Source organism: Brachyistius frenatus, unplaced genomic scaffold (genome assembly GCF_029030835.1).
Source record: "Brachyistius frenatus isolate BFR_SWC_R1_liver_20210118 unplaced genomic scaffold, ASM2903083v1 Contig_21, whole genome shotgun sequence".
In the NCBI taxonomy this organism is placed as follows: Eukaryota; Metazoa; Chordata; class Actinopteri; family Embiotocidae; genus Brachyistius; species Brachyistius frenatus.
The window spans coordinates 4,089,790-4,113,800 of NW_027210620.1; the positions used below are offsets into that span (position 1 = coordinate 4,089,790).

The following is a 24,011-nucleotide window of genomic DNA, read 5'->3' on the forward strand; positions in this document are numbered from 1 at the left end:
TTTGCTAAATGAACGTCGAAAGTGATCTGATCTCTTTGTAACAAAATACAATGCGGCCTGTGTCTGGCCAACTCACTCGGGGTAAGGTTCACCATTGATCATGCTCTGAATGTAAAGAAAGCAGACAGACAGACACTGTTGAGTCACAGTGACTTCTCTTCATACTCTCAGACACAGAAAATATTTGACCAATGGAAAGTTTTTAGGTTCTTTGCTGTATTCTCCAAAGAGGTAGAAAAAAAAAAAAAAGGCATTAAGGGTTTGTTGTACTGCTTCACAAACCATTTTATAGTAGTTTAATATCAACCATGAATATTGCTACTTGTTATGGCAATATCTATAGTATATTTATGTGCACAGGTTTTGCTATGTTGGAAATTTGAATAAAATAAAGAAAATGTCAGACTGATAACTGCCAGGAATTGTGATTTAAAAAAAAATCTGTAGTCAGTGTTGCAGTTGGCGTTTGTTGTTTTCGTTGCCTGAAGCAACTCGTGAAATTTGTTTACAGCTGACCGGCAACATTATAGCGACCCAGAAAGCCAGCCAGCCAGCCAGCCAGCCAGCCAGCCAGCCAGCCTGTGGATCCTTGCCATCTGAGCACCGGTGTAGCATCTGAGTGCCAACGATCCAGGATGCTCACTTTGATTAAAAGGAAATGCAGGGCATAATCTTAAATGACCGTCTTGCCGAACATCCCTGCCTGATTGTCTGCCGAACTACAGACCCCAAGTGAGGGAAAACGCACAAAAACAGAAAGTCTCCAGCTTGAAAAAATTGTTTGCAACGCTACACAGAACAGCCTTTGTTTAAGTCATAGACAGCATGTCAAAAAGGATATCATGAGAAATAGTGAAGAGAAAAATTCAGACTTGTGGAGGCAAGAAAATAAGCTTATTGTGTATCCATATCCCTCGTCACACAAGCACTCTCTAAAGTTTTCCTCTACCAGCAAACCTAGTTAGCATAGCTGTCTGAGAACAACCTGTCAGCATTTGTGCTGCAGGTGTATTTTTAGCCCAACAACAAGAGGTGTGCGATATGGTGAGGGCCTGCAAGGTGTCATCTCACCCCTTCAGGGGTGTCTGCTGGTATAGAATTTTAATTGCCGGGAAGACACACACATGCAGTGATATGTTCTGCCAACGTGATCAGCTGTGATAATGGGTTCAGAAATGTGTGTGTGTGTGTGTATTAACTAATTCGAATGACTAGGTCTGAAGGCCCAAAGTGTTTCTAGTTCCTCTGACTAGTCCCTGAAGATTGCAACCCGGTTTTGCAGAAAACTATGAAATACACGCACCCGTCCACTCGACGAAAGCGTATCACTGTCAAGTGGGAAAAAAAACAACACTTTGTCACCTCCCGGACTCGAATCCTCTCCTCCTGAGTAAAAGTCCGTAACTTAGGCTTTCGACACGCAGCACAACGAAACTCCTACCTCCTTACAACAACTTCTGCTGCCTCTAAACACCTCAGTCAAGTGACCTTCCTCTGTTTACGTACATAATCAAAGGTAGATAACTACGATGACATAACGGAACTACACGTTTGGACAATCTTTCCCAGTTTAAAAAAGAAAAAAAAAACAGTAGCAGAAGCTGAGGGAGAGATTCCTATTATGATGCTTGATTTTGAACATCTTGAAGTGATGTTGGTTGGGTTGCCACCTTAACTCAGACATCAGGAGTTTTAGAGGCTGTTCAACGATATTAAAAACCCTTTGTTGGAACCATACTGAACCCTCTATACTCTGCACAGCCCAAGTGGTGGAGGGGCAGCGCCTGAGTGAGGTTGGCTATATCTCGTGAAGCCTTGATGGTCTTGATCTACGTTTTAGTATTTTATCAATGGTTCTAAAATTTGTAATCTTCCCAGACATCGCAGTGACCGCTGATTCTGTTTTGGCCGCAGGGAGTCAGCAAATTCAGGTTTATAATATATTTAGACACTCAAAGGTATCCGTCCATTTGAGCTGATGGAATAAATAAACATGCAATAAACATAGAACTTAAGTCTTGTGTGTTAGTTATAAAGAAGGGAAAAAACAAACAGCATTATATAAAAACTATATAGCTGCCTCATTACAATAACACAAAAGATGTGCCAGACTCACAGTAGTATTTTCCCTGTTGAACCTCTGCAGTTGCAAAGAACGAGTCTTAACCAGCTCGAGGAAACGGCAGCCCCCTTGATAGATTTTGAGTTTGACAATGTTCATTTTTTTTCTCTCTCCCTTTCTTTTGTTTCTTTTGGAAAACGAGCTGTGTTCGCTGTCCTGCACTGCAAATCTGCATCACTGATTTAAACCAGCTGCTTGTAAGCTTTGCCAGTTTGATCTCCTCTCCCTCTGCCATTGGCTGCTGCAACTCTGCCAGCTTCCCTGATTAGATGTCTGTGTTTTTATGTTTGCAGCTGTTCATAGTTCAGAAAGAAGTCCACAGTTGTAGTGGAAGTCTCTGGACGGAGGACAAAATGTTCAGGCTAATTTGACAGCATGAATGCAACCAACTTTTAAGCTGTGAGTTGAGGGTGGCTTTTAGGATCAGAAGAAATTATTGTGAATTTAGCTGCAAGGTTTTATTTTAAATCCTAGAATAACTTGTGCGGATTGACTGTTGCTTAATAATTCACGGCGCTGTGAAGCAGCTTGATGTGCTTGATGCACATGTGGGCCTTTTGCAGGGGTTGAATTGTTGCCGATTAAAGGTTACAGGATGTCAATAACTAAAAGACAAAATTATATTTCTGCAGTTGCATTTATGGATGCTGTATTCATGACAACACTCCTGAAAGGCCTTGAAAAGTAAAAAAAAAAAGCTTCGAATTCAATTTCTCCTAAAATACCTTAGAAGGCATTCAAAAATGTTACATATAGCTTAATATTGAAGTATTAGATAACAGACTGTCAGGACATGTACAAGTTGGATCGTTGTGATGGTAGATTGTGCATGTACAAGTTTGTTCAATCCTTTTTTTGTGGGTTTTATTCAGCAAAAAGCAAAAGGAAGGGAAGCTCATCATCTCATAGTGGGCAAGTGTCGACTTCAGGAAGGCTGAAAGGAACACATGATAAAATCATTTTAGTTTAGTGAACATATCCACCATTTTCTGTCTCTTATTGTTACTTATTTATTGCTGGGAAACACTGAAAAACAAAATTATATCATAATGTAATGTAACATCAGTCCCTGTTTTATATTAGATTTTCATAATTTGCGTGGTTTGATTGTAGAACAAGTATTAAAACCAAATGCTGTGTAGAATTAAAAAAAAAAAGTTACATTTACTTTGGTGAACCAGACGGAAACCCTGCAGCTGCTGTGTAGAATGAAACGGACACTGGACCTTGTGTTGGATTCTCTTTCATGGTGAGAAAATCAGTGTTCAGGCCATGAATTTTACATCACTTAATGATGACATATCTCTTATTTCAACTTCAAGTTTGATTTCAACTAGCTTCCTCGCTGGTTTGGTGTTACTTCCTTTATTTCACATTATTTATATAATCCTCTCGTCTCTGATTTCACAGATTCACAGGCTGACTGATGCCAAACTGGGGTTAAACTAATTTTATCACCAGCGGATATTTGTTGTGTTTTTTGGACACGCACTTACAATTAATTTTTTATCCGAGCCGTCTGTTTGCTTTTTTTTTTTTCCCTTTTTGTTCCTGTGGATTTAATCCCTTATATTCCAAAGCAAACAAAACAAAATCTACAGGAAATTCCAGTTGCTTTTTGTGCGTCTCCAATCTTAGCTGATGGTGTATCAAGAGTCTAGTGTCTCGTCCGAGCCCTCCAAGTAAAAGGCCTCGACCTGCTCCGTATTGAAGGGTCTGCAGATATATTGTGTGGCAGCGCGAGTGAATAAATATCCCATTAGAATTCATTAGAGACTCTAGTTGGACGTATTGTCCCGGGTGCAATGAGCCGCACCAGTGGAGAGCAGGGGGCCTCCGCTGGCACGTGCCTCCGTCCGCCTGCTTTGTGCTTGTACACAATGGATGAGCAATCCCTGATCTTTTCTTATTCTTTGTCTCATATTGGGTTCATTCATCAAGTGCTATCGCCGTTTTGATGCCTCACTGTGATCGTGGCCTATTTATTCGTCCCTTCAGCTGTTCCTTTTCTTTTTTTTTCACCTTTTCCTCATAACCACCCATCTCTTTTCAGATATTATAAAATGACCAATGACACCCCACTGCAACCGTTGCCATGGTGATAGGTGACAGCAGGAAGATGAATGGACATAAAAGTAGTGGTAGGGGTGTGCAGATGGGAGAGAGGCTGGGTAGACCGTAGACTGGATGAAAAATTAACGACATAGAAGGAAGGGAAATCAGATATGTTAACTATTGACTAAAACTGAAACTTTCTCAGTGTTAGTTCTGTCATTTTTGTCATTCACATCTAATTATTATTATTATAATTTTTTTAAATCGATCAAAGAGTAAGAGATTCCTTTTGTGAAAGTTATTTAAATATATTTGCCAATTTCCTACAAAAACGAAACAAACAAATCGAAGATATCAGCTGAATACGTTACGATTTTTCAAGGCGTCACTGCAAAAACTTCACTTCACGAGATGTAAATATTTCTATTGGGGGAAATAATGGTGAAAGTTCAGACACATCAGGAACATAATGTCTTTTGTTATTGACTGCCTCATTACACTACACCTGCCCATTAGAAATCACCTACGCTGCTAGATTAATTCTTACAATTCTTTTCTTTGTCTGTCAAGTTGAATATTTCATTGGACCTTTTGCTTGAATGAAAGTTGAATCTATCCACTTCTGTTAATATTCTTTTTCCTGATATAGTCAGGCAACCATTGTGGGAGCAGTTGAATGGGCTGAATTTATTCATCTTTTCATGATAAAGCCTTGACATTAACGGCGTACGATGACAATCCTCTAACTATCTCGAGGTGGAACTCTTTGTGAAGCAAATCTCCTGTTTTGTGACTTCTCATTGAGCTCTTTGGGTTCTTGAGAAAGAGGGAAACTAACCACTTAATTGGTTAGTTCTGTGAAATTTAAACGAGTTTCATGTTCTCTAGTTTGTCTTTTTCTATGTCTTAAATTTTCTTTTTCTCTCAGAACCAAGATGATTTGCAAGTGATTTCTCATGGGATCTCGTGAGAAATGATAACACTATTCTCATGGGAATAACACTGTCGTATGTCACAGTAAGATATGAAAATACTGTACAAGCACAGCATGCATGTGTGTGCATACTGTGCTACATAAGTGCCTCTCATCATGGGCAGCAGTCTTGAGTTATTTCATGTCCAAACTGAGGCGGTAAATGTATGTACGCTGCAGTCATTTATCACACACACCAAACACGTGCACTGTGGCAAGGCAAGAAACGGTTAAGAGTTTACTCATGAATGTGCCAACACGCATCAAGAAAATTGAACAACCTTCTTGAGTCTACTTACCAAACTACTGTTATGTGTGTTAATTAAAAAAAAAACAAGAATTAGGCTAGATAACGGAAAGGAATTTCACAAGTGACTTTGTAATTTTGTGGATGACTTTGAAACACAGAACTTCGGGACTGCAAATGTTTGATTGTAACCTCCTGAGCAGGGCATTTTTAAATCATTCATAAATCTACTTGAGACCAAGGAAAACTGCCAGCATCCGCTATTCGTCCACACTGTATCATCACTAACACCGATTTCGATGTGCTTTTATGTTGTGGTGCTAGAACTGAGCGATGACTCTCTTTCATCTACTGCTCTGTTTTTTGCACCATCATCAAGTCTGGGTTTCTCTGCCATTCATTCAAAACTAAAGTCAGATAAAAATAAAGGTATTAATCTTGCAAATGTGTAGGCTGTTTGCCTCCCACCTCTGCCTAAAATGGCTTTCTCCCTCTGTTTCATCTTTATTTCACTGCTATCTGGAAGCTGAATTTTCCATCATTTGTGGGTTTTTTTTTTATCTCCCCCTTTACACAAACCTATTCACTGTCATCCTCGGAAATAACTCTCATGACCCACTAGGTAGGAGGAAGGTTGTTAAGAGGACAACGCATTCCTTTATGGTGAGAAGAGGGAGGAGAGAAGCCTTGAAGATGGAGAGATGAGCGCAAGGGGGAGGGGGATGAAAACAGTGTGAGCTTGTGTGGATGTACTAAATCAGCTACGTACATGGCAGTGAAGTAAAGCCTGTATCTGCCTCTGTTTATTACTCTACACCCTCGTATGTCAAGTAGAAAATACCAAAACACTTACTGTTCTCATAAAGTAAACATTGAAGTAAAAAAAAAAAAACGTCTTATTGATTTCTGATATGTCAATATTACAACAGTAGCAAAGAGTCGGATGGTTTAAAGAGGAGCGAAATGTTGATGCTTTGAGAGTGTTGTGATGAGGAGATGCACTCCAAGAAAACTAGATTAATATTAAAATGGCTAATATTATTATTGTTGATGCTTTACACATTATGAAAAAGTTTGACATTTTGGAAAACGTGCTCATTCACCTTCTCGCAAGTCTAGTAACGGCTGGCTAGCTTAGCATAGCACATAGAACAGAAAACGATCAGCCCAAAGGTAATAATTCCACTCGCGGGGATCTGAATCGATCTGATTTCGCCAGTCTGAAACATGCCAGTTCACACCGAAGCAACCAGACAAGATGTGTAACGTCTCCATTGCAACAACCTTCTCTACTTTCTTTGCAATTCTCAACAAAAAAGAGAATACGTGTAATTCTCAAAATATCCAGCTTTCCCTTTCAGTGCCAACAATTGTTAATATGACTTAGTAATTTGATATTTTTAGATTTTGCGTATTTTTAGGACGCCCTTCAAAACGTACGTTACATTAAATTCCAATCACGAAGAGCTTGCTTTTTTTGCAGCAGCAGCACCTACGGCCATAAGTTGTAATTGCAGTTGTGTTTTTAGACACCACTTCCCAAAGATCCAAATAGTGCAGCCTTTTCTCTTTTGGCAGTAGAAAAGCAAGTCTGCTGTGTTAACGCCACCTACCCTCTCTGGCAGAACCACCACTGCTAGGTGATTAAAAAATGTGCCACAAACTGTGCACCACTCATTTTTTTTCATTTTTTTATTTTGTGCTGTGCTTGTTTGTTTAGGGTCAGTATAGTAATAGTTTAATTTGCACCTTCACTGGCAAGTGGTAGTTCAGAGACTAACCCTCCATTACTAAGACTACCAGAAGCTGTGAAAAGTGTCCGTTGGGTAAAGAGGTGCTTCCAATCAAGAGGAGATAGTAAGTGTGTGCACGCAGGCTAGTGATGGGAAGAAATAGAAAGTAACAATAAAAAACAATGTCAAGAGTCGAGAAGATGTCTTGTTACTTTAGAAGTGGGCAGAGATTTGGGGCTGTGTTTGGGTTTGTGTCGCAGTAACATGGCCAGCACACCTCATTCAAACCACTTTGAAAACATCTTAGAGGTGTATGTTCCCATTCTGTCCTTTTATGGTCACTGATGCCCCAATTTAAGATGCTTACAAGATGAATCACCTCAGCACAGTCTTTTACTGGATTCGCTCTCTACTCCCTCTAACCATCCACAGCTGGGCAACCTCCTAGAATAGCCTTTCTCGCCCTACATTTTTATGGATACGGTCAATAATCATGTTCGTTTTTTTTTTTTTTTTTTCAGTGATGGAAACGCCGCTAAGAAAACAGCGGGATATTAAAACCACCAGATGTCAATTAAACTTTAATCAGTGCTTTAACGAGGCCTTATCACTGTCAAGGCAAGTCAGTCAGTCCATCCGAGCACCTGATCACCACATCATTGCACATGCTTCCTCTAATTAGACACGGCAACAGCAGAGATATCATGTTAGCATGATTAAGTGGTGTTGTCACCTGCTAGTACATGTTTTACCCTCCTCCGCTTCTGAGTTCTCTGCCCTCGATTATCACTTTTCTTTTCATTAGATCTGCATTTCTTTAACACCAAATTGCTTTTAATGCTTTATCCATTTCAGGCAATTTATATGATATCTTTTGCCAGTGGATGGTAATACCGGGCTGTAGGTCTGTTTGCTGGTCCACCACTTAAGTTCAGAGGGGAATATCCCAACAGCTACTGAAGGGATTGGGACATTGTTTTGAACAGACATTCATGGTTCCTTGATGTCAGGATTTAGGAGATCCACAACTGGTGGACCAAGACCTTCTGTGTCATCATGACAGCAACATTTGTGGTTGTGAATAAAATATACCTGATCAACAACTGAGATGGATTGCCATGAAATTTGGTAAGCATCTAGTTGAGGATGAATTGTAATTACTTTAATGATCTTCGAACAAAACTAATGACTGACTAATTCCCTTCACTTCATCTGTACTTTGTAATAGGTGCTAATTGGTATGTCAAACTAGGATAGTGAATATGATAAATGGTCGGTACTTATATAACACTCTATCCCCTTGGTGGTCTCAAAGCCATTTACAGTTTGCTTCCCATTCACCCACTCACACACACATTCACGCACCACTGGCAGCAGAGCTGCCATGCAAGGTGCTCACTTTACCATCTGAACCACAGCCGCCCCGACAAACGTCATGAACATTAGACCTGCGATACAGAGCTTGCTGCTGGCGTAAATGGAGCCTTTATGGCTGATGGCTTTTTGAGGTAAAAAGGTACATTTAAGGAAAAGTAGATCCATTAAGTAAACCAATAATGATTTCCGTAAACCTACTGTGGTTTTGTGTCATTGCTGTGGCTTTTACGGTATTGTCTAGCGGACCTTGTTTTTTTGTGTTGGCGTAAAAGGAGCCGGATTGAGCCTAATGCCATTAGCATGGCTGAGTAGGCAGACAAAGTGCTGAGGTATGTTAGGCCGGCTATGCATGATAAAAAGGACAAGACAGCGCCAAGTCATTGAAACAGATGAGGCAACATGGCTGTTGGCAAAGTCAAAACACGACTTTCCCTCCCATTGTTGCATTCTCGATTTCTTAAGGATCCTTCATAACTGTGCTGTTTACACTCAATCCCCTCTTTGTCTGTTTTACCCTACAACCCATGTCATGTTTGTCATTCTCTGTCCTCCCAGCCTTCCTCCTTAGTTATGAATATTCTGGTCTTGCGTTTGTGAAACTAGTGTTTTCTCCGTCTATCAGGTTTCATGTTGTAGTAAGCAGCGAAATTGGTGTACTAATGAAGTATTTATCCTCTCTTCCCTCTACTTCTGTCCTGTCTCCCTGCTCTGTCTGACTCCTGTAGGTAACGGTGTCGCAGCAGAAGGATGCCGCTGGTGAAGCGCACCATTGAGCCCCGGCACCTGTGCCACACGGTGCTGCCAAGGAACATCAAGAACGAGTTGGAGTGTGTGACTAACATCTCCTTGGCCAACGTCATCCGCCAGCTCAGCAGCCTCAGTCAGTAACACAAGGACACACACGTGCAGATACACACGCAGTTTCATAATCAAAATAAACATGGCGCACATACTGTACACTGTCACAAAACGGCTCAACGCTTGTGACAAAGAGGAGGGTAGGCGAGACGGGTTGAAATGCCAATGGAGAGTTATATTTAAAATCAACAAAGTTAATGAGGGGTGAAGATGAACCGCATCAGTGAAGAATGTAATGCGTGGATGGCTGAGAAACGTGTATGCAAGTGTTGAAGGTGAAAGATAAAGTAAACCCAATCAAACCAGGAGATGTGAAGCCGAGGAGAGAGACGCAATGAAACGAGGCTGGTATTTGTGGGTCTGGTAGAGGCCGAAACGGGTGACACCACATCACCTTAACAACCCTCCCTGACTGCAAGCTCAAGCAGGAAGAGGCCACTTGAGCCACAGCAAACAGAAAAGGAGGGGTCGTATCAACACACACACACACACACACACACACACACACACACACACACACACACACACACACACACACACACACACACACACACACACACACACACACACACACACACACACACACACACACACACACACGTGCTCCCTGTAAGGTTTTCATGGTTGCATGCTTTTGCATATGGACAGTAAAGTTGTTAGGGAAATTGTTCTGTTTATTTTACTTACTTCCAAAATCTTACTCCAATGGAAATAATTTATGTCAGATATACAGTGTTTTAATTCTTGACTATTTAGAAAGCAAATTTCCAAGTATCCTGCAGTGTTAGTCATTTAATTTGAAATAGATTTTAGTTGGCGTAATTCTGATGTAAAGCATTGTGCTGTGCTTTTCATATTGCACCACGTGGTTATGACTCATGGGTGATGGCATGAATCCACTTCAGTTTATAGTACCTAAAAAGCCTTATTCAGTACATGAAGGAAACGGTGGGCGATAATACAAAATCATGACCTACATTTAACAGCACAAAAGGTCGGAGCTGACATATGACAAAACATTACCATTACAGAAAACTTCAGCCAAAAGTAATAGCATTAGTTTCTCCTTTTTCAGTTTAATCTGTATATTTATTTTTTTGTTCTTTTACCTCTTTATTGTCAGTAAAACATTTAGTACACTCACATTTCTATCAGAGCAGTCAGCGAACAGCAGTAGATTTCCAAGGGACTGACACCGTTTCTCTCACTCTAAATATTATAGTAATTTTGGCCAACACAAAAGATGAAAAGTTCCTCTAGTTGCCCGTGATTGCGTTTGACAAAAGAGTTCAGTTTACCAACAAGCTCTACAGTAAGTGTTGATGACAATCTGAGTCCCCAGAGTCAGTTGATGTGAGACATAACTTAGAACATTTTCACTTTAATGTAGCTCTATGAAAAAGACCTGTTGCTTTCAACAACTGAATTACATTACATTTCTATTTTTGACCGGAAGCAACGCTTCATTATCGCTGCATCTAAATGCAACCGTTAATGACTTTGAACTAAATACAGAATATCATTTCAACACATTGTTGGGGTTTTTTTTTATTCGTTTTTTTCCTTCTTAAGCATAACAAGATTTTTTTTTTTAATTTTTTAAATGATGTGTCTGTGCAGGTAAATATGCAGAGGACCTGTTTGGAGAGTTGTTCAATGAGGCCCACACTTTCTCTTTCCGGGTCAACTCCCTGCAGGAGCGCGTGGACCGCCTCTCCATCAGCGTCACACAGCTGGACCCCAAAGAGGAAGAATGTGAGTGTTGTAGCTCTACACACACACACACACACACACACACACACACACACACACACACACACACACACACACACACACACACACACACACACACACACGCACTCTGCTCACTATTTCTGTTTGATGTTTCCCTCAGTTTCATTCACGTCTCTGTTCATACGAGGTGTGATCAAAAGTTCAGAGACGGTTCCTGTTGCACTCAAACGTAGCGCTACAGTAATGCACATATAGCAGGGGGGAAGCAATCATTTTTAGGAGTAAGTATTCCCAAGTTACGTCGATTGATTAACATCAGCTCCTGAGTTAAATGCATTTTTGTGACCACTGATGTGATTTCACAACCTGAAACTTGAACAGAGAGCACACAAATATTGTTTTAAACTTGGAAAATCCATAAAGGAGACCAATGCAATGCTTTAGAAAGTCTGCGGCAATGAATCAATGAGCCAGCTGGAGTGTTTTGAGTGGCTTTCACGTTTCAAGAGGAGCAAAACGATACTGTCCCAAGACCAAAGAAGGTCCATCAGGTTAGAAGCACAAGCAGGTGGGTTTTCTTTGTCATTTGGTTTGTTGTGCAGCGTGAATTCATCCCTCGGGATTAGAATGTCAACCCTGATGGAAAACCATCTGAACTGTGGTTTGATTACAATTTGCCTGCTGAATGCAGCTGCTGAGTTGTTGTTTTTTGCCCGCAACAGCACAAGTTTTGTTCTTTGCTGCTCCGCCTCGCAGAATTTGTCTCCCTGTGACTTCTCTCTGTTCCCTGAGATGAAGTTCAATCTGCTGGGGTCACTTTAGACACTGCGGAGGAGATCCAGCACGAATCGCAGATGGAGCTTGCTGCACTTACAGAATGGGACTTCCAGGGAGTAACGGGTGTATCTCTACTCAAAGTGGCTACTTTGAAGGGGATGATGGCCAGATTTATATCTGTTGTTGTAGGCACACTCTCTGAACTTTTTGATGGCATCTTGTACAACATTGCACATATGGCTTTAAAGAACAGGTATCTAGAAGATAAGTGTCATTTAAAAAAATTTTTTTTTTTACCGTCAATAGGCAAAACCTCTTCCAAACACTTGCCAGACTTTTTTTTTTACTTTGGCTTGATGCTTGTTTCCCCAATAAAGGCATTTTCTTTGTGAGGAGAAATTTAATCCGTGGTCAGGCTGTAACTGGTGTGAGGAATCATGAAACAGAAATGCGATAATCTGTGTGACTGTCAGGTAAACCAGGTTATCCTGCGAGAGAGGGGAGGCAGGATGACAGGGTAGCGCATCGAGTGGAGAGTGCAGTGGGTGTAAAGCAAAAAGAGAGGGAATCACAGCGGTATAATACCATGCTCCGAGGCACAGTATCGATTTCCCATGGGCCGGCAGCGTGTTTACGGCTTTGCACAATGCTACTCTAACTGCCTCCTCGTCACTGACAGAGACAGTAAAATGCTCACTCGGCTGTACTCGCTGCTTATGGCGTTTCTGTGAATGCAAGCAGAGGCTTTGGTGCCTCTTTTAAAAGGCAATGAATGCTTGCTTAGTTTTAGCAGAATGTTTGTCAAGGAACAACTCGGTGCAAGCCCACATTACTCAGATAGTTCATCCCAGTTGACACTTTTTTTTTTTCACCTACCTATGTAACAACAATCTCCTCCACATCCATTGAATTGCTTTGCCCCCTTCATGACTTATCACTTCTCCTCTTCCTCCTCCAGCATCTTCTTGCCATTTCATTCCTTCTCTCCTCTCCACCACTTTCCCATCATCCCTCCAACCCTTTACCCTCACCCTGTCCATGTAGAGTTGCTGTGCTAATTGAATGATAGTGAGTGATCTAATTGTAGAAGTCTGGTGTGCAGGTCTCAGCTCTTAAGTGAGTTCATAATATCCTGCAGAGGTTGAAGGGCAAACACGCGTGCACTAACGCACATTTTTCTAATGTTAACAAGTCTTGGCCTGCAGACGGTAACGAATTAATTCATATTTATATTTTTAGATACACATCTATGGATGTAGTTCTGGAAATATGTAAGTGGCAACAAAGCCAATCTTTGCGTGGCTTTGTCAAAAGCTTACTTGTGCATATTCATATGAAATTACACTTTTGGACACAGATTGTGCTGAGGTGATTCTGTATTTATGCATGCGTGCGCGGCAACATCTGTGCATCGGATCCATGGCCGTCATAAACGAACCTGACTATCCGCCGTTAGCCCAAAGTACTGGCTTGAGAGACGGCGGATAAGAATCAGCTCAGTGGCAGTTTAAGTGTGTGGTGGTGGTGGTGGGGGAGAGTTGGAGGGATGGAGAGTAAGAAAGATGGAAGGATAGAGGGATGGGTGCATAACACAGGGCACTGCAGCAAAAGCAGTGGAGTGTAAAAGGATCGTACCGCAGAGTTTTCTGGGCCAGGTTGAACTGGCCTCCTCTGCAGGTTGCAGAGATTTCCCACTCACTTCAACTCCTCCACATTCATTTATATCCAAATGAAGTTGCCTTGTAAATGGAAAAACCCACACTTCCCTGTCTCTCCTGTTATTCATTAAATATTTGTGAAATCAAGTGATAAAACGGCAAAGTAGCCTCGGGTGTTGTGACTGCCGAAGACAGAATGTGACGCAAAGATGGACAGTGGCGGGAGGGGTTTAGTAAAGGGTTCGTTTCCCATAAATGCCACCGTGCGTCCTCCCCAATCCCCACCCGGGTTTTTTTTTGTTTTACCCTTATATGGTCAAACACGCACTGCTGTACAAGTGGATGCTTTTAGCATAAGCATATGACTTGCCTTGTAATTGTCTGTGTGGGTCTGTGGTTGCCATGGGAGGAGGCGTGAAGGAGAGGGGAACGAGTGCATACAGGGATAGGACCATAAATCAGTACTGTGGAGGAATAAAGATAGGAGGATGGTGGTCGGGCAGGATGGAGGAGAGCGCAGCACACAATAAGTAGTTTACAGATACTGTCCACAAAAGCCCTCAAGTTTCTTTAAGCTTTTCCAACTTCTATTCCCCCATCAAAATTAGACCAACTGAAAGATGGTATCAAGCATCTTTCTCTCGGAACCAAATTAGTGCACAAATGATTTCTTATTCATGGCCAAATTGTTACTGTAATTAATATTAACATTTGTCAGCAATTATTTAAAGGGATGTATGCAAAATTAATATTAAGTGTTGAGTTTGAAATTTCAATATATAGAAAGAAATGAATGTACTCATAATTGTTAATTGATGCAAAGAGCTGCACAATGAATCGTATAAAAACGGCTTCATTATTCATGCCTCTATGCGATCACATTTCTTTTTTGCCTCATTTTTGTTAGACATAAGCTGCATCAAAACAAGCGGTTCTACTCTCTCTGACAGCGATACACCACGTGATGCAGAGCAACAGAAAGCAAAAGCAAGTGAAGCTGTAGTGGAAAGCCAGAGCTGTAGTGTTATTTACACAACCATCAGATTGACAAATCTACAGTCCAAGGCTGTGAGAAGAAATACGATCTGCTTTATTCTACTAAAACCCTGCATTATAAACGACTATGCCGAGGCAGCAATATGTTGCTGAGCTTCTACGAATGACCACTGTTCCTCTTTGTTAGTGCACCTTTTCTGATTTAATTGTGATCTTTTAGGACTCTTCCTCTTGATTTTTGATTTTTGATTTTGTTTTACTCAGAGAACCAGCAATTAGTGTTGTGATTTATATAAATTCGGTTCAAAATTGCAGCTCCAGAGATGAGTCAGGCCTGATATAAATATCTGTATACGCCAACCTTATCAGAGGTTTAACAGCCACCATTCAGCAGAACTTAATGAGCTTGTAAAGGCCAGATAGTTGCCCTCCTTAATGCTGAATCATCATTTGCAAGCACTGGAGAAACGTGTATAGTGGCAAGTGTCAAAAAAACATCACTAACATCCCTGAGATTTCCAGCTCGGTTTATAATGAGCGTAAGCAGATATTTCGTCAATGATTGCTGTAATGAAAAGTGTTTTTTTATCCTCCCTGTTTATCATGTAAGCTTTGGTTGCAGTTAATCTTTGAACAGATTATATTCTCCAAAGAGAATGAATGAAATAAAATAAAATAAAAACTACACCTTATATCTAACTGTGACAGATGCACAGTTTTTATACCCAAGAACTCAATTTTGAATTCCGTCACAATTCAGACATACTGAATGACAAGTGCGAGTTCAGCATTGGTTATTAAGATCAGTCACAATCTTGGAATTTCAGTATGCGTATTCTACTTTGTGATCGTCAGAGGAACACTGTGCAGCTTAGTTCGGTTTGGCCACATACACGGATACACCACAGAAGTAGAATCGCAGGATTCTGACACGCGCACACCGAAGTGAGCTACGTTTCATCAGTCCAAAGCATGCGGACTCGGGTTGTAAGATGGTGGACGACGTGGCTGAAGGTCGGAGCGAGATGCGAGATGGAGGGATGTATGCAGGATTATTGGTGGTGCAGTGTTTGAGGTCAGAAGTGCTTCATCACATGAATTTATGCATGTCCACTCTGACACTCACAAGAGCACGCACACACGGACACCTTGCCCACACCCGGCTGACCCTTTAAGGGGCGTCGTCCCTCACTTTGCCCTTTAGGCCTCGCTTTCCACTCCTCTTTTCCAGACCGCCAACCGCCCCTTGCACCTGCTCTGTCTGTGTTGTCCTCTGCAGTCTTTTCTCATCTCTCTGATTGATCTCTGCTCTCCCTCCATCTTGCGCGCATGCTATTTGTGTGCTGTCAGGCTCTCTTCCCCCTATCACTCCAGCCAGCCAAACTAATGGCCTGTATCCCCTATTTAATGGCACCATTATATCACTGCACTGGCTGCGAGCCATCATGGAAGGCCACAAAGCCCCCCCCTGTTTCTTTATGGACTGTCTTGTTCTGTATATCTCTTTATTAGTCCTTCTGGGTCTGTTTATTTTTTTTTATACCTATCCTGAAAGTGGTTTCCGCATCTTCTTTTACATATTGCATTACATGACATCTTGATCTTTTAGTATTTTGCGTTTCTCTGTTTTAGTTTGGTTTTGTCTTAAATTGCTTGTTAACTCTCCCTGGCTCCTGTCACTGGCATCTGTTACACGAGTTGGTTTGTGCTGCCCCTTCATCTCTCTTTGTATTTTTTATGTATCTCTTGAGTTCTTTGATTTTTTTTTTTTTTTTTTTTTTTTTTAAACAATTAATAAAGCAGTATTTTAAAATAGGCTAAAGTATATTCTTTGCCTCTGTTTGTTATTTATCATCTTTACTTCCCCTGTGATTGAATGACTGGGTTGGTAAGATAAGGAATTTGTTTTAAGCCATTTAAAAAGATAGAATTAGATGTTCAGTACAAACATTCCCGGCAGGAACTAATGTTTGACTGAGCTTCAGTGTTTTAATGTGCTTTCTTTTTCTCACCTGTAACCTACATACTGAATTCATATATTTTGCTTTACCTTATTTCGACATCGGGTTATGTGAGGGTATGGTCGATTTGAATAAAATCCTGTGTCAACATAAAAGTTGAATTTATTGTAATTCTCTCTCGCACAGTTCTCAGTATAAAGGGGAAGAAAATTGTGTTTGTTCAGTGCAATTATAAAAACAGTAATAATAGATACAATAAAAAACAAAACTGAAAACAAGTACAGTGAAGTGCAAGTGCTCATAAGCTGAGTGGAATTGATGCAATAAAATATATATATGACCTTGTGTCAGATCAAATATGTTATATTTTCAATATCTGAATGTTTGGTTATACTGCAAATCAACAAATAGGTCTATTTTAGCTGGAATACTGGAATTTTATGCTGTTTTTGTATCGACTGATTAAGTACTTTAATTTTTTTTAGGCATTACATTTGTTGGATTCGACAAAAACAGGCATTACAGTTATTTATCTACATATTCTTTCTCAGTTAATTTAATGATAGAAAACTGGATATAGCACATTATGTATTCATATGATAGTAATAACGTAACGTATACAGTGATATACTAAAGATTTTAGTCATCCCTTACGCCTATTTATGCACACAACCTGATTGTATTTCTGGCCTGTGCTGCCTCACCATTTGGCAACCAGTGGGACATGGCCATATGGCAAAATTTACTTCATGCAGATTTATGATTATTCATCCAAAAGCGTTACGGGTGATGATGAGCAAGCAGTTATTAGAAACACTGTGACACACTTAAGTCAACCCCAAAATGATGAGGTGACTCCTGCAGTTCATTAGTCCTTCTTGGTACACAACAATTCACAATGCATTTGTGAATACTAATATTATGTCCCAGTACTACATTCAGATGGTTTACATGTACTTTATGTATCTTTATTTAAGAGTCTGTCTCACTGCAGTACAAGACTCGCTCTGTTTACTGTGCAGAACACTTGTGATTTACAAGGTTTTTCTATGCAAATGAGAGAACTTCCAGATAAATTTGAGCAGAGGAGAGGACAAAATGAAAGACGGAGGACAAACAATAAACAAGCATGAAACGCAAAAGTCAGGAGGGATGGGAAGAGACGGAGCAAAAGCTGAAAGCGTGACTCAGGGCTGCAGGAGGAAGTGAGTAGAAGGGGAAATATAGGGCAACATTTGCATTGAAGTACAACAGAGGAGAGCCGTGCCTGCATGCTAAAAGACAGCTTGGCCTGTGACTTTTCTTATCTACTATTGCTGCGTGTAGGACTGCATCTCTATGAGATTGGGGTTGAAAAGAGGGGGGGAACATTTTTTAATTTTTTTCCCCCTGAAATTTGAAGGGAAGTTGAAGGTGTGTGTGTGACAAGAACTTCCTCACCTCTCCTTAGTTAAAGTGTTTTGGCCAGATGCTATCTGTCTGAGGGAAAGATATAGGGGGAAGAGATAAACTATCAAACACAGGTTACTGATAAGAAGCTTCACATCCTGCTGCACCTGGTGCCGTTTCACCCAACACACACACACACACACACACACACACACACTTTTTTTAATTAAAAAAAAAAAAAAAAAAATTTACCTTTCTCTGTGAGGACCCTTGTTGCCATAATGTATTTCAAAGCCCCTTTACTCTAGCCCTTACCATTACAACTAAATGCTTGACTCTAATGCCAACCGTTACCAGTTGAAGGTGTGAAGAAAGAGGACTGGACAAAATGTCCTGGCTTTGAATTTTTTTTCCCTCACAACGCAGGTCTGAAACTCAGACTAGTCCTCACAAAGATAGATGGACAAGTACACACACACACACACACACACACACACACACACACACACACACACACACACACACACCCTTGTCATCTCTCACTGACCAACTCATTCATTCACCAACACGCACACTCACATTTGTCTCATTAGCAAAATGTCGTTACTAAATGGATGTAGTTGGTTGTGTGTGTGCGCGCCTCCTCCTTTCTGCTCACATTAATTAGTGTGGCGTGTCTCTGAGGACTCGGTGCTGCTCACTAGAGGTTTACAGCCTCCTCACTGTGCATCAAACACATCCTGGCACATTCCTCTGCACTGCCTCTCTTGTTTGTCGCATTTGCACCTACTTGTCACACCATCTGACAGACAGCCCATGCTCTCCCTAAATTCATTGGGGCAGCAGGGCACAGGGCTCTCGCTCAACACACACCAACAGCAAATGGACACTCACCTGCTGGCCGCTGGCTGCTCCCGGCCCTAGCACGGTGTTGTAGGACTGTAACACTGCTCTCTTTGGATCTGTTGCGTAAACTTGTGAGTGGGAGAGTGTTGGCATCAGCTCATCGCTGAACTTTCATGGCCTTCACTCGTCCCTGCCTGTGGAACAAGCAAGGCAAAAAGTGAAATGCTGCACAGTATTAATTCAACAGTTAACTTGTTCTTCTACTTACTGGTGATGCTGCAGCATTTCCCAGATTTCCAGAGCTCTAAAATTAAGACCTTTTTTTGACAGAAAACTGAATTATCCTCAAATAATCAAACTCACACTTGTACCAGAGGAGTGCAATACAATAAACTTCAGTTCCATCAGGGGTGAGTAAAGGATAAGGGCAAAACCCGAAGTCATAGCCACACAGCAGCATGACAATTCCTCTGCCTACGTTGATCACAGAGGAAAGAAACGCAACAGATAAGAAATCATGGTGAGATTTTTTTTTAAAAATGACTTGGATGTTTTCTCATGTTAAGAAGACGAGAGGAGTGATGATTCACTCATGAATGAATGAATGAATGGGTTTTTTTATGCTTTGGTGGTAAACTGTAAACATCTATAAAGTTCAGAGGCAGATTTCATGTTTAAGCTTATCACACAAAAGAAAGCACGTCTAAAAACAACATAATAACAACAACAAGATGGGGAATTTTGATAAACCCTAAAACTACCAGACAGTATCTGAGTTGTGAGATGAAGCACAGTTTTTTAGATCATAAACTCAGTTGTTTAGTGACAAAGGGTTACAGGCCGATTCAATGTGCATTTATAGCAGCAAATGTAGTTTTAATAAAGAAAAAATGTATAAATCTTGTCAGCAGGAGGACACCTCTTTTGTTATTTCTGTTTAATGGAGAACAATATATTTTTATACATTTATGATTTTTGTTAGTTTGCAATGTGTGTGTTTCCTGTCTAAACGGCTGCTATAGTTTCCCCCTCATGCTGTGTTTGAAGCTTAATCCGCCCCCCTGGCCCTGAAATCACATTGTATGTTTGTATTCCTCTATTTATTGTCTCCATTTCTTCACCTTCCTCTTCATGTGCTCACTTCCATGTTAGTTTTCTCTCCTCAGTTCCCTTCCTCCTCTCACCGTTTCTTTGTCAGTGAATGCTTCTTTTATGTGAGCTTCTGCTCTTCGTTTTACTCTCAACACATCCTCTCCCTGTCTCTGTCCGTCCTCCGTTTCCATTCCCTTGTCTCTGTTGAATGCGAGCAGTTTTATTATCTCCCGCCTGCATTGTATGGCCTCCCACACAGTTTCTCGCCAAACCTTGGCTCCCTGAGTGTTTGTTAATAATGACACTTCAGTGCCTCAGGTGGCTGGTCCTTCACTATACCACAGTCTGTGAAAGTCATTATTTAGCTGTAGTGCTGCAATGGAGACAATTGGATTGAGGTATCTGGTTCTTTTTCTAAGCTTTTGTACATCTAAATGGATCTGTTTGTCTCATTTTGTAGGGCAATGGTTCAATTACTTTTTTTTTTACTTTTTAGTTGACTTAAAAATACCTGTTTACGGTACGTTTCAGGTTAAAGGTTAGTATTTGACTCTGGTGTCATTTTATGAGTGGTACAAAGGCTAATAATAACAGCAGAGTAACAGAACAATTCGTGGGCTGGCGTGACTTTTTCAGTCCTCCCCTGGGCGGCAGTAAAGTGTATCCATTTGTCACTCCTTCATGTATTATTCAGGTCTGGTTGCAACATTGTGGATTTGCTTCCAAGCCTTTCTGCTCACCAGATTGAGGGTTAGCATTGGTCGGGCTTGTTTTTCCTCTTCCCCTAAGCAGTGTCTCCAACCTGTTTTTCTGAAAGCTTCAAGCTGTACAGCATTGATTTTGTTCTGTTATTCTCCCGCGCTCCGAAAATGCCAAGTTATTCCCAGATGAAAATGAAAATCATTTCCTCAGAAAGACGACCGTAGCCTCATCTAGCCAAGCTTAGCCTGGTGATCGCGTGTGGGTTTACTTTCGGGGAGCTGAAATGAACCAATTAGGACGACAATGGAGCGTTAGCCCAGGGGAGGATGATTAGGGGTTTATAATAGGTTTAGTGTTCTGTAATGTTGATCGAGTCACGATGTCAATGTCGATTTGGATGATGAGAATCATAAAATGGAACCAGATTATAATTATTGTATTCATTGGTGACATAAGCAAGACGGCAGTCTTGAGGAAGTAAAGCCAACGAGCATCACTTCTTAAAATGACAAGTTGGCAAACATACGTTTATCAGATGCCTTGATTTAATTACTACAAATAATAACTGTTCTCTTTGTTCTCCGTCTGTCCGTCCTTCCCCAGTGTCTCTTCAGGACATTACTATGAGGAAGGCCTTCAGGAGTTCGACTATTCAGGACCAGCAGCTGTTTGACCGCAAGTCTCTGCCCGTCCCGCTGCAGGAGACCTTCCACACCTGCGAGCAGCCGCCGCCCCTCAACATCCTCACACCCTACAGGTCAGGATCTAGAGCTTTACATTAACTCTACAATGTTCAATTGGACTTGTAAAAAATGTCCAATAGATTTTTGTCTACAAACCTGTTTGAGTTGCGTGTGCTGCTGTAATCTGAGGCTAATGGCTGGCGTGTACTGATAGCATGTGAGGTGTTTACGGGGGCATCGGGAAATTATGACAACTATCAAAAGCTTGCATGTGAGGAGTTTATGTGTCATCTGTTAATTGTACAGAAAACAACCTGGGTTACAATCTCCCCGTCTAAACTGCATGAAAAAAAATGTTTTTGTAATGTAATTTTAAATTGATAAAATTGTTATGGAAAAAGTATCTTTTAGGGATGGGTTTTGAAGTCATGGTTTTCACACCAGTTTTGAAAATTTCTGAAGTATACAACCCTCTACTTATAGAATCTACTTAACACAGTATATTGGAAGCAGGACGGTACACTGAAGAAGTGTTCTGCACATTTCTCACCAGGAAAAACTGATTGCACCTCACAGTGTCAACACGAAGCACCAAATTGGCTTTGAATTATAGCTTCTATTCGACCGCATTCCTTCCTGCTATTATAAAAGCTCAGGCAGTGATGCTCACTGGGATGCACCAGTCAGAAAAGACACTCTGAGCTTGGAAAGTTTTAACCTCAAATGGATGGGAAGTTTGAGTTGATGTGGAGTTTAGGGGAGGTAAATATATTTTGTGTTGTTTTTTTCGTGTGCACCCGAAGCCTTTTCAGTCCGCTTCCATGTGTTTTTATGTTACTATTGGCAGGTTTGTGACTTTTTTATGTCGGGCATCTCTCTTTTGGCTCTTGAGGTTGAGCCAGGTGAGGAGAGCGATACAGGGAGTCATCTGAAGATGAATAATCTATAAAAAAAGCTCCGCTGGCCAGCACTCCCTCCCTTTTTTTCCTGCTCACTTTGTTCACCCACCTTTTTCCCTCCTCCAGCACATTACCTGACCCTTCTCTGTCTCATACTTTCCCCCTGACCGAGCCAGTGAGGAAGGGTTACAGGCCAATCTCTTTGTTTGTGTGTGTGTGTGTGTGTGTGTGTGTGTGTGTGTGTGTGTGTGTGTGTGTGTGTGTGTGTGTGTGTGTGTGTGTGCGGTCGAAGTGTCTTTAACCTGACATGGCCTTTAGCAAACGAGAGGCGGGTGTGCGAGTCTGCCTCACTCACTTTCTGTTATGAATACCTTGTTTGCATACTAACCAAAAACTATTTCTTATTTAAACAGGTTAAATACTAATAGTTATATTATACATTTACATAAGTCAATTCTAAGCCTAAATTTCAGGCTGGCAGGACTTGCCCTTATCCTTCCAATAACAACTGATGGAGTAGCCTTGAGCACATGGTTGAGTAGTCAGGTTTAGGTACATATTATAGGGTCGTTGTTAGGCCCATAAAATGAAGGTAAAAAATAGTCACCAATTACAAGATGTCAAAAATCCAAAGATATTTACTTCACAGTCATATTAAAAAAAAAAATCTTGGTTAAAATGTGATTGAAACAATCATTGATTTTAATTATTGCTGATTCAGTTATTTGCCAGTTGATTATTCAAGTGATTGTTTGAGATATGACTAATAAAAAGCGGGAGGCAGCGCAGTGAAGCATCACTGGATAAAAAAACAATGCGACACAGTGCTCATTTGATGTTCCTTTTTTTTGCCATCCAAATGAATTTTAGTTTCCACTCCCTTCAGTTCTCATCCAGAGCTGATGTGTTCATCAGCACTGAATGGATGATTATCACGGGTAATGATTTCATTCTTATGATTAATCATTTAAAATACAACACGTGTTTTGAATTTTTTCGGTTGTTTTGCCGTTTATTCTCTCTCATCCTCACTCCCCCTCTGCTTTTACTCCTCTCCTCTCCTCTCCTCTCCTCTCCTCTCCTCTCCTCTCCTCTCCTCTCCTCTCATACACAAGCAAGCATGCTAAAATATACAAAAACAACAAGCATAAAAATCTACACAAAACTCAAGTAATACCTGCTGCTGTGCACACATCCACACACTGCAGTAGCTCTCTCTGCATCTTTGCCTTATCTCCTTGTTGAATTCTGTTTCCTTCCCTTTGTTGTGTTGCATATCATTAAACTTTCCACTCTTGCCTTTTGAAGCTTTGCCTTTTCATGCTCTGTGTTCTCCTTCTCATTGATAAATAATTGCCTCCCAAGGCGTGGCCGTCTCTCGGTGAAGGCATCTACTCTGAGTTGAGTTTTCACCACTGAATGGTCAATGGTCAGATCTTTCTCCGTGTTCCTTTTTAAATGTCAAAGACAACTTGAAATGTGCCCTGATGCTCAGTTTAGAAAAAAACAAACTCAAATGTAGTTATGATGTTGATCTGTTCTACATTTAAACTTCTACTTTAAATGTGCTAGTTTGTAAAAGAAGAGAGATAATTTCAATCAATATTGTTACCTTGTTCTTTCCAAAGAATCAGGTGTTAATCAGGTTGTACATAGACAGTGTGGTGTTTGCACATATAGGGCAAAGGTTTGTGTCATCTGCATCAATTTGAATCGCTTTAACCTCATTTCAGAGAGATCACGCTCTGTCTATAAGTCTGGCAAGACAGACGACTGCTAGAATAACACACCAAGTTAAACCAAAATCATCCCTGAAATTAAAACTGAATTTGATTTAAACTGCAGATTGTCTTCTCAACATTGAAACCTTTAGTTTCTGCCCGTAACGAACCAAGTTTTTAGTTTTTGG

The 24,011-nt window shown here is 40.8% G+C and overlaps 1 protein-coding gene across 3 annotated transcripts in view; it reads left to right on the plus strand.

Annotated features, from left to right (window-relative positions):
* wasf1 (WASP family member 1) overlaps nt 1-24,011 on the plus strand; it is a 59,192-nt gene that overhangs the window by 14,894 nt on the left and 20,287 nt on the right. For all 3 annotated transcript variants that reach the window (XM_069696506.1, XM_069696508.1, XM_069696507.1), the window contains exons 2-4: nt 9,233-9,387; nt 10,986-11,120; nt 21,124-21,277. In XM_069696506.1, coding sequence (XP_069552607.1) covers nt 9,255-9,387; nt 10,986-11,120; nt 21,124-21,277 — 422 coding nt within the window. In that variant the 5' untranslated portion in view covers nt 9,233-9,254. The remainder of the gene's footprint in view (nt 1-9,232; nt 9,388-10,985; nt 11,121-21,123; nt 21,278-24,011) is intronic.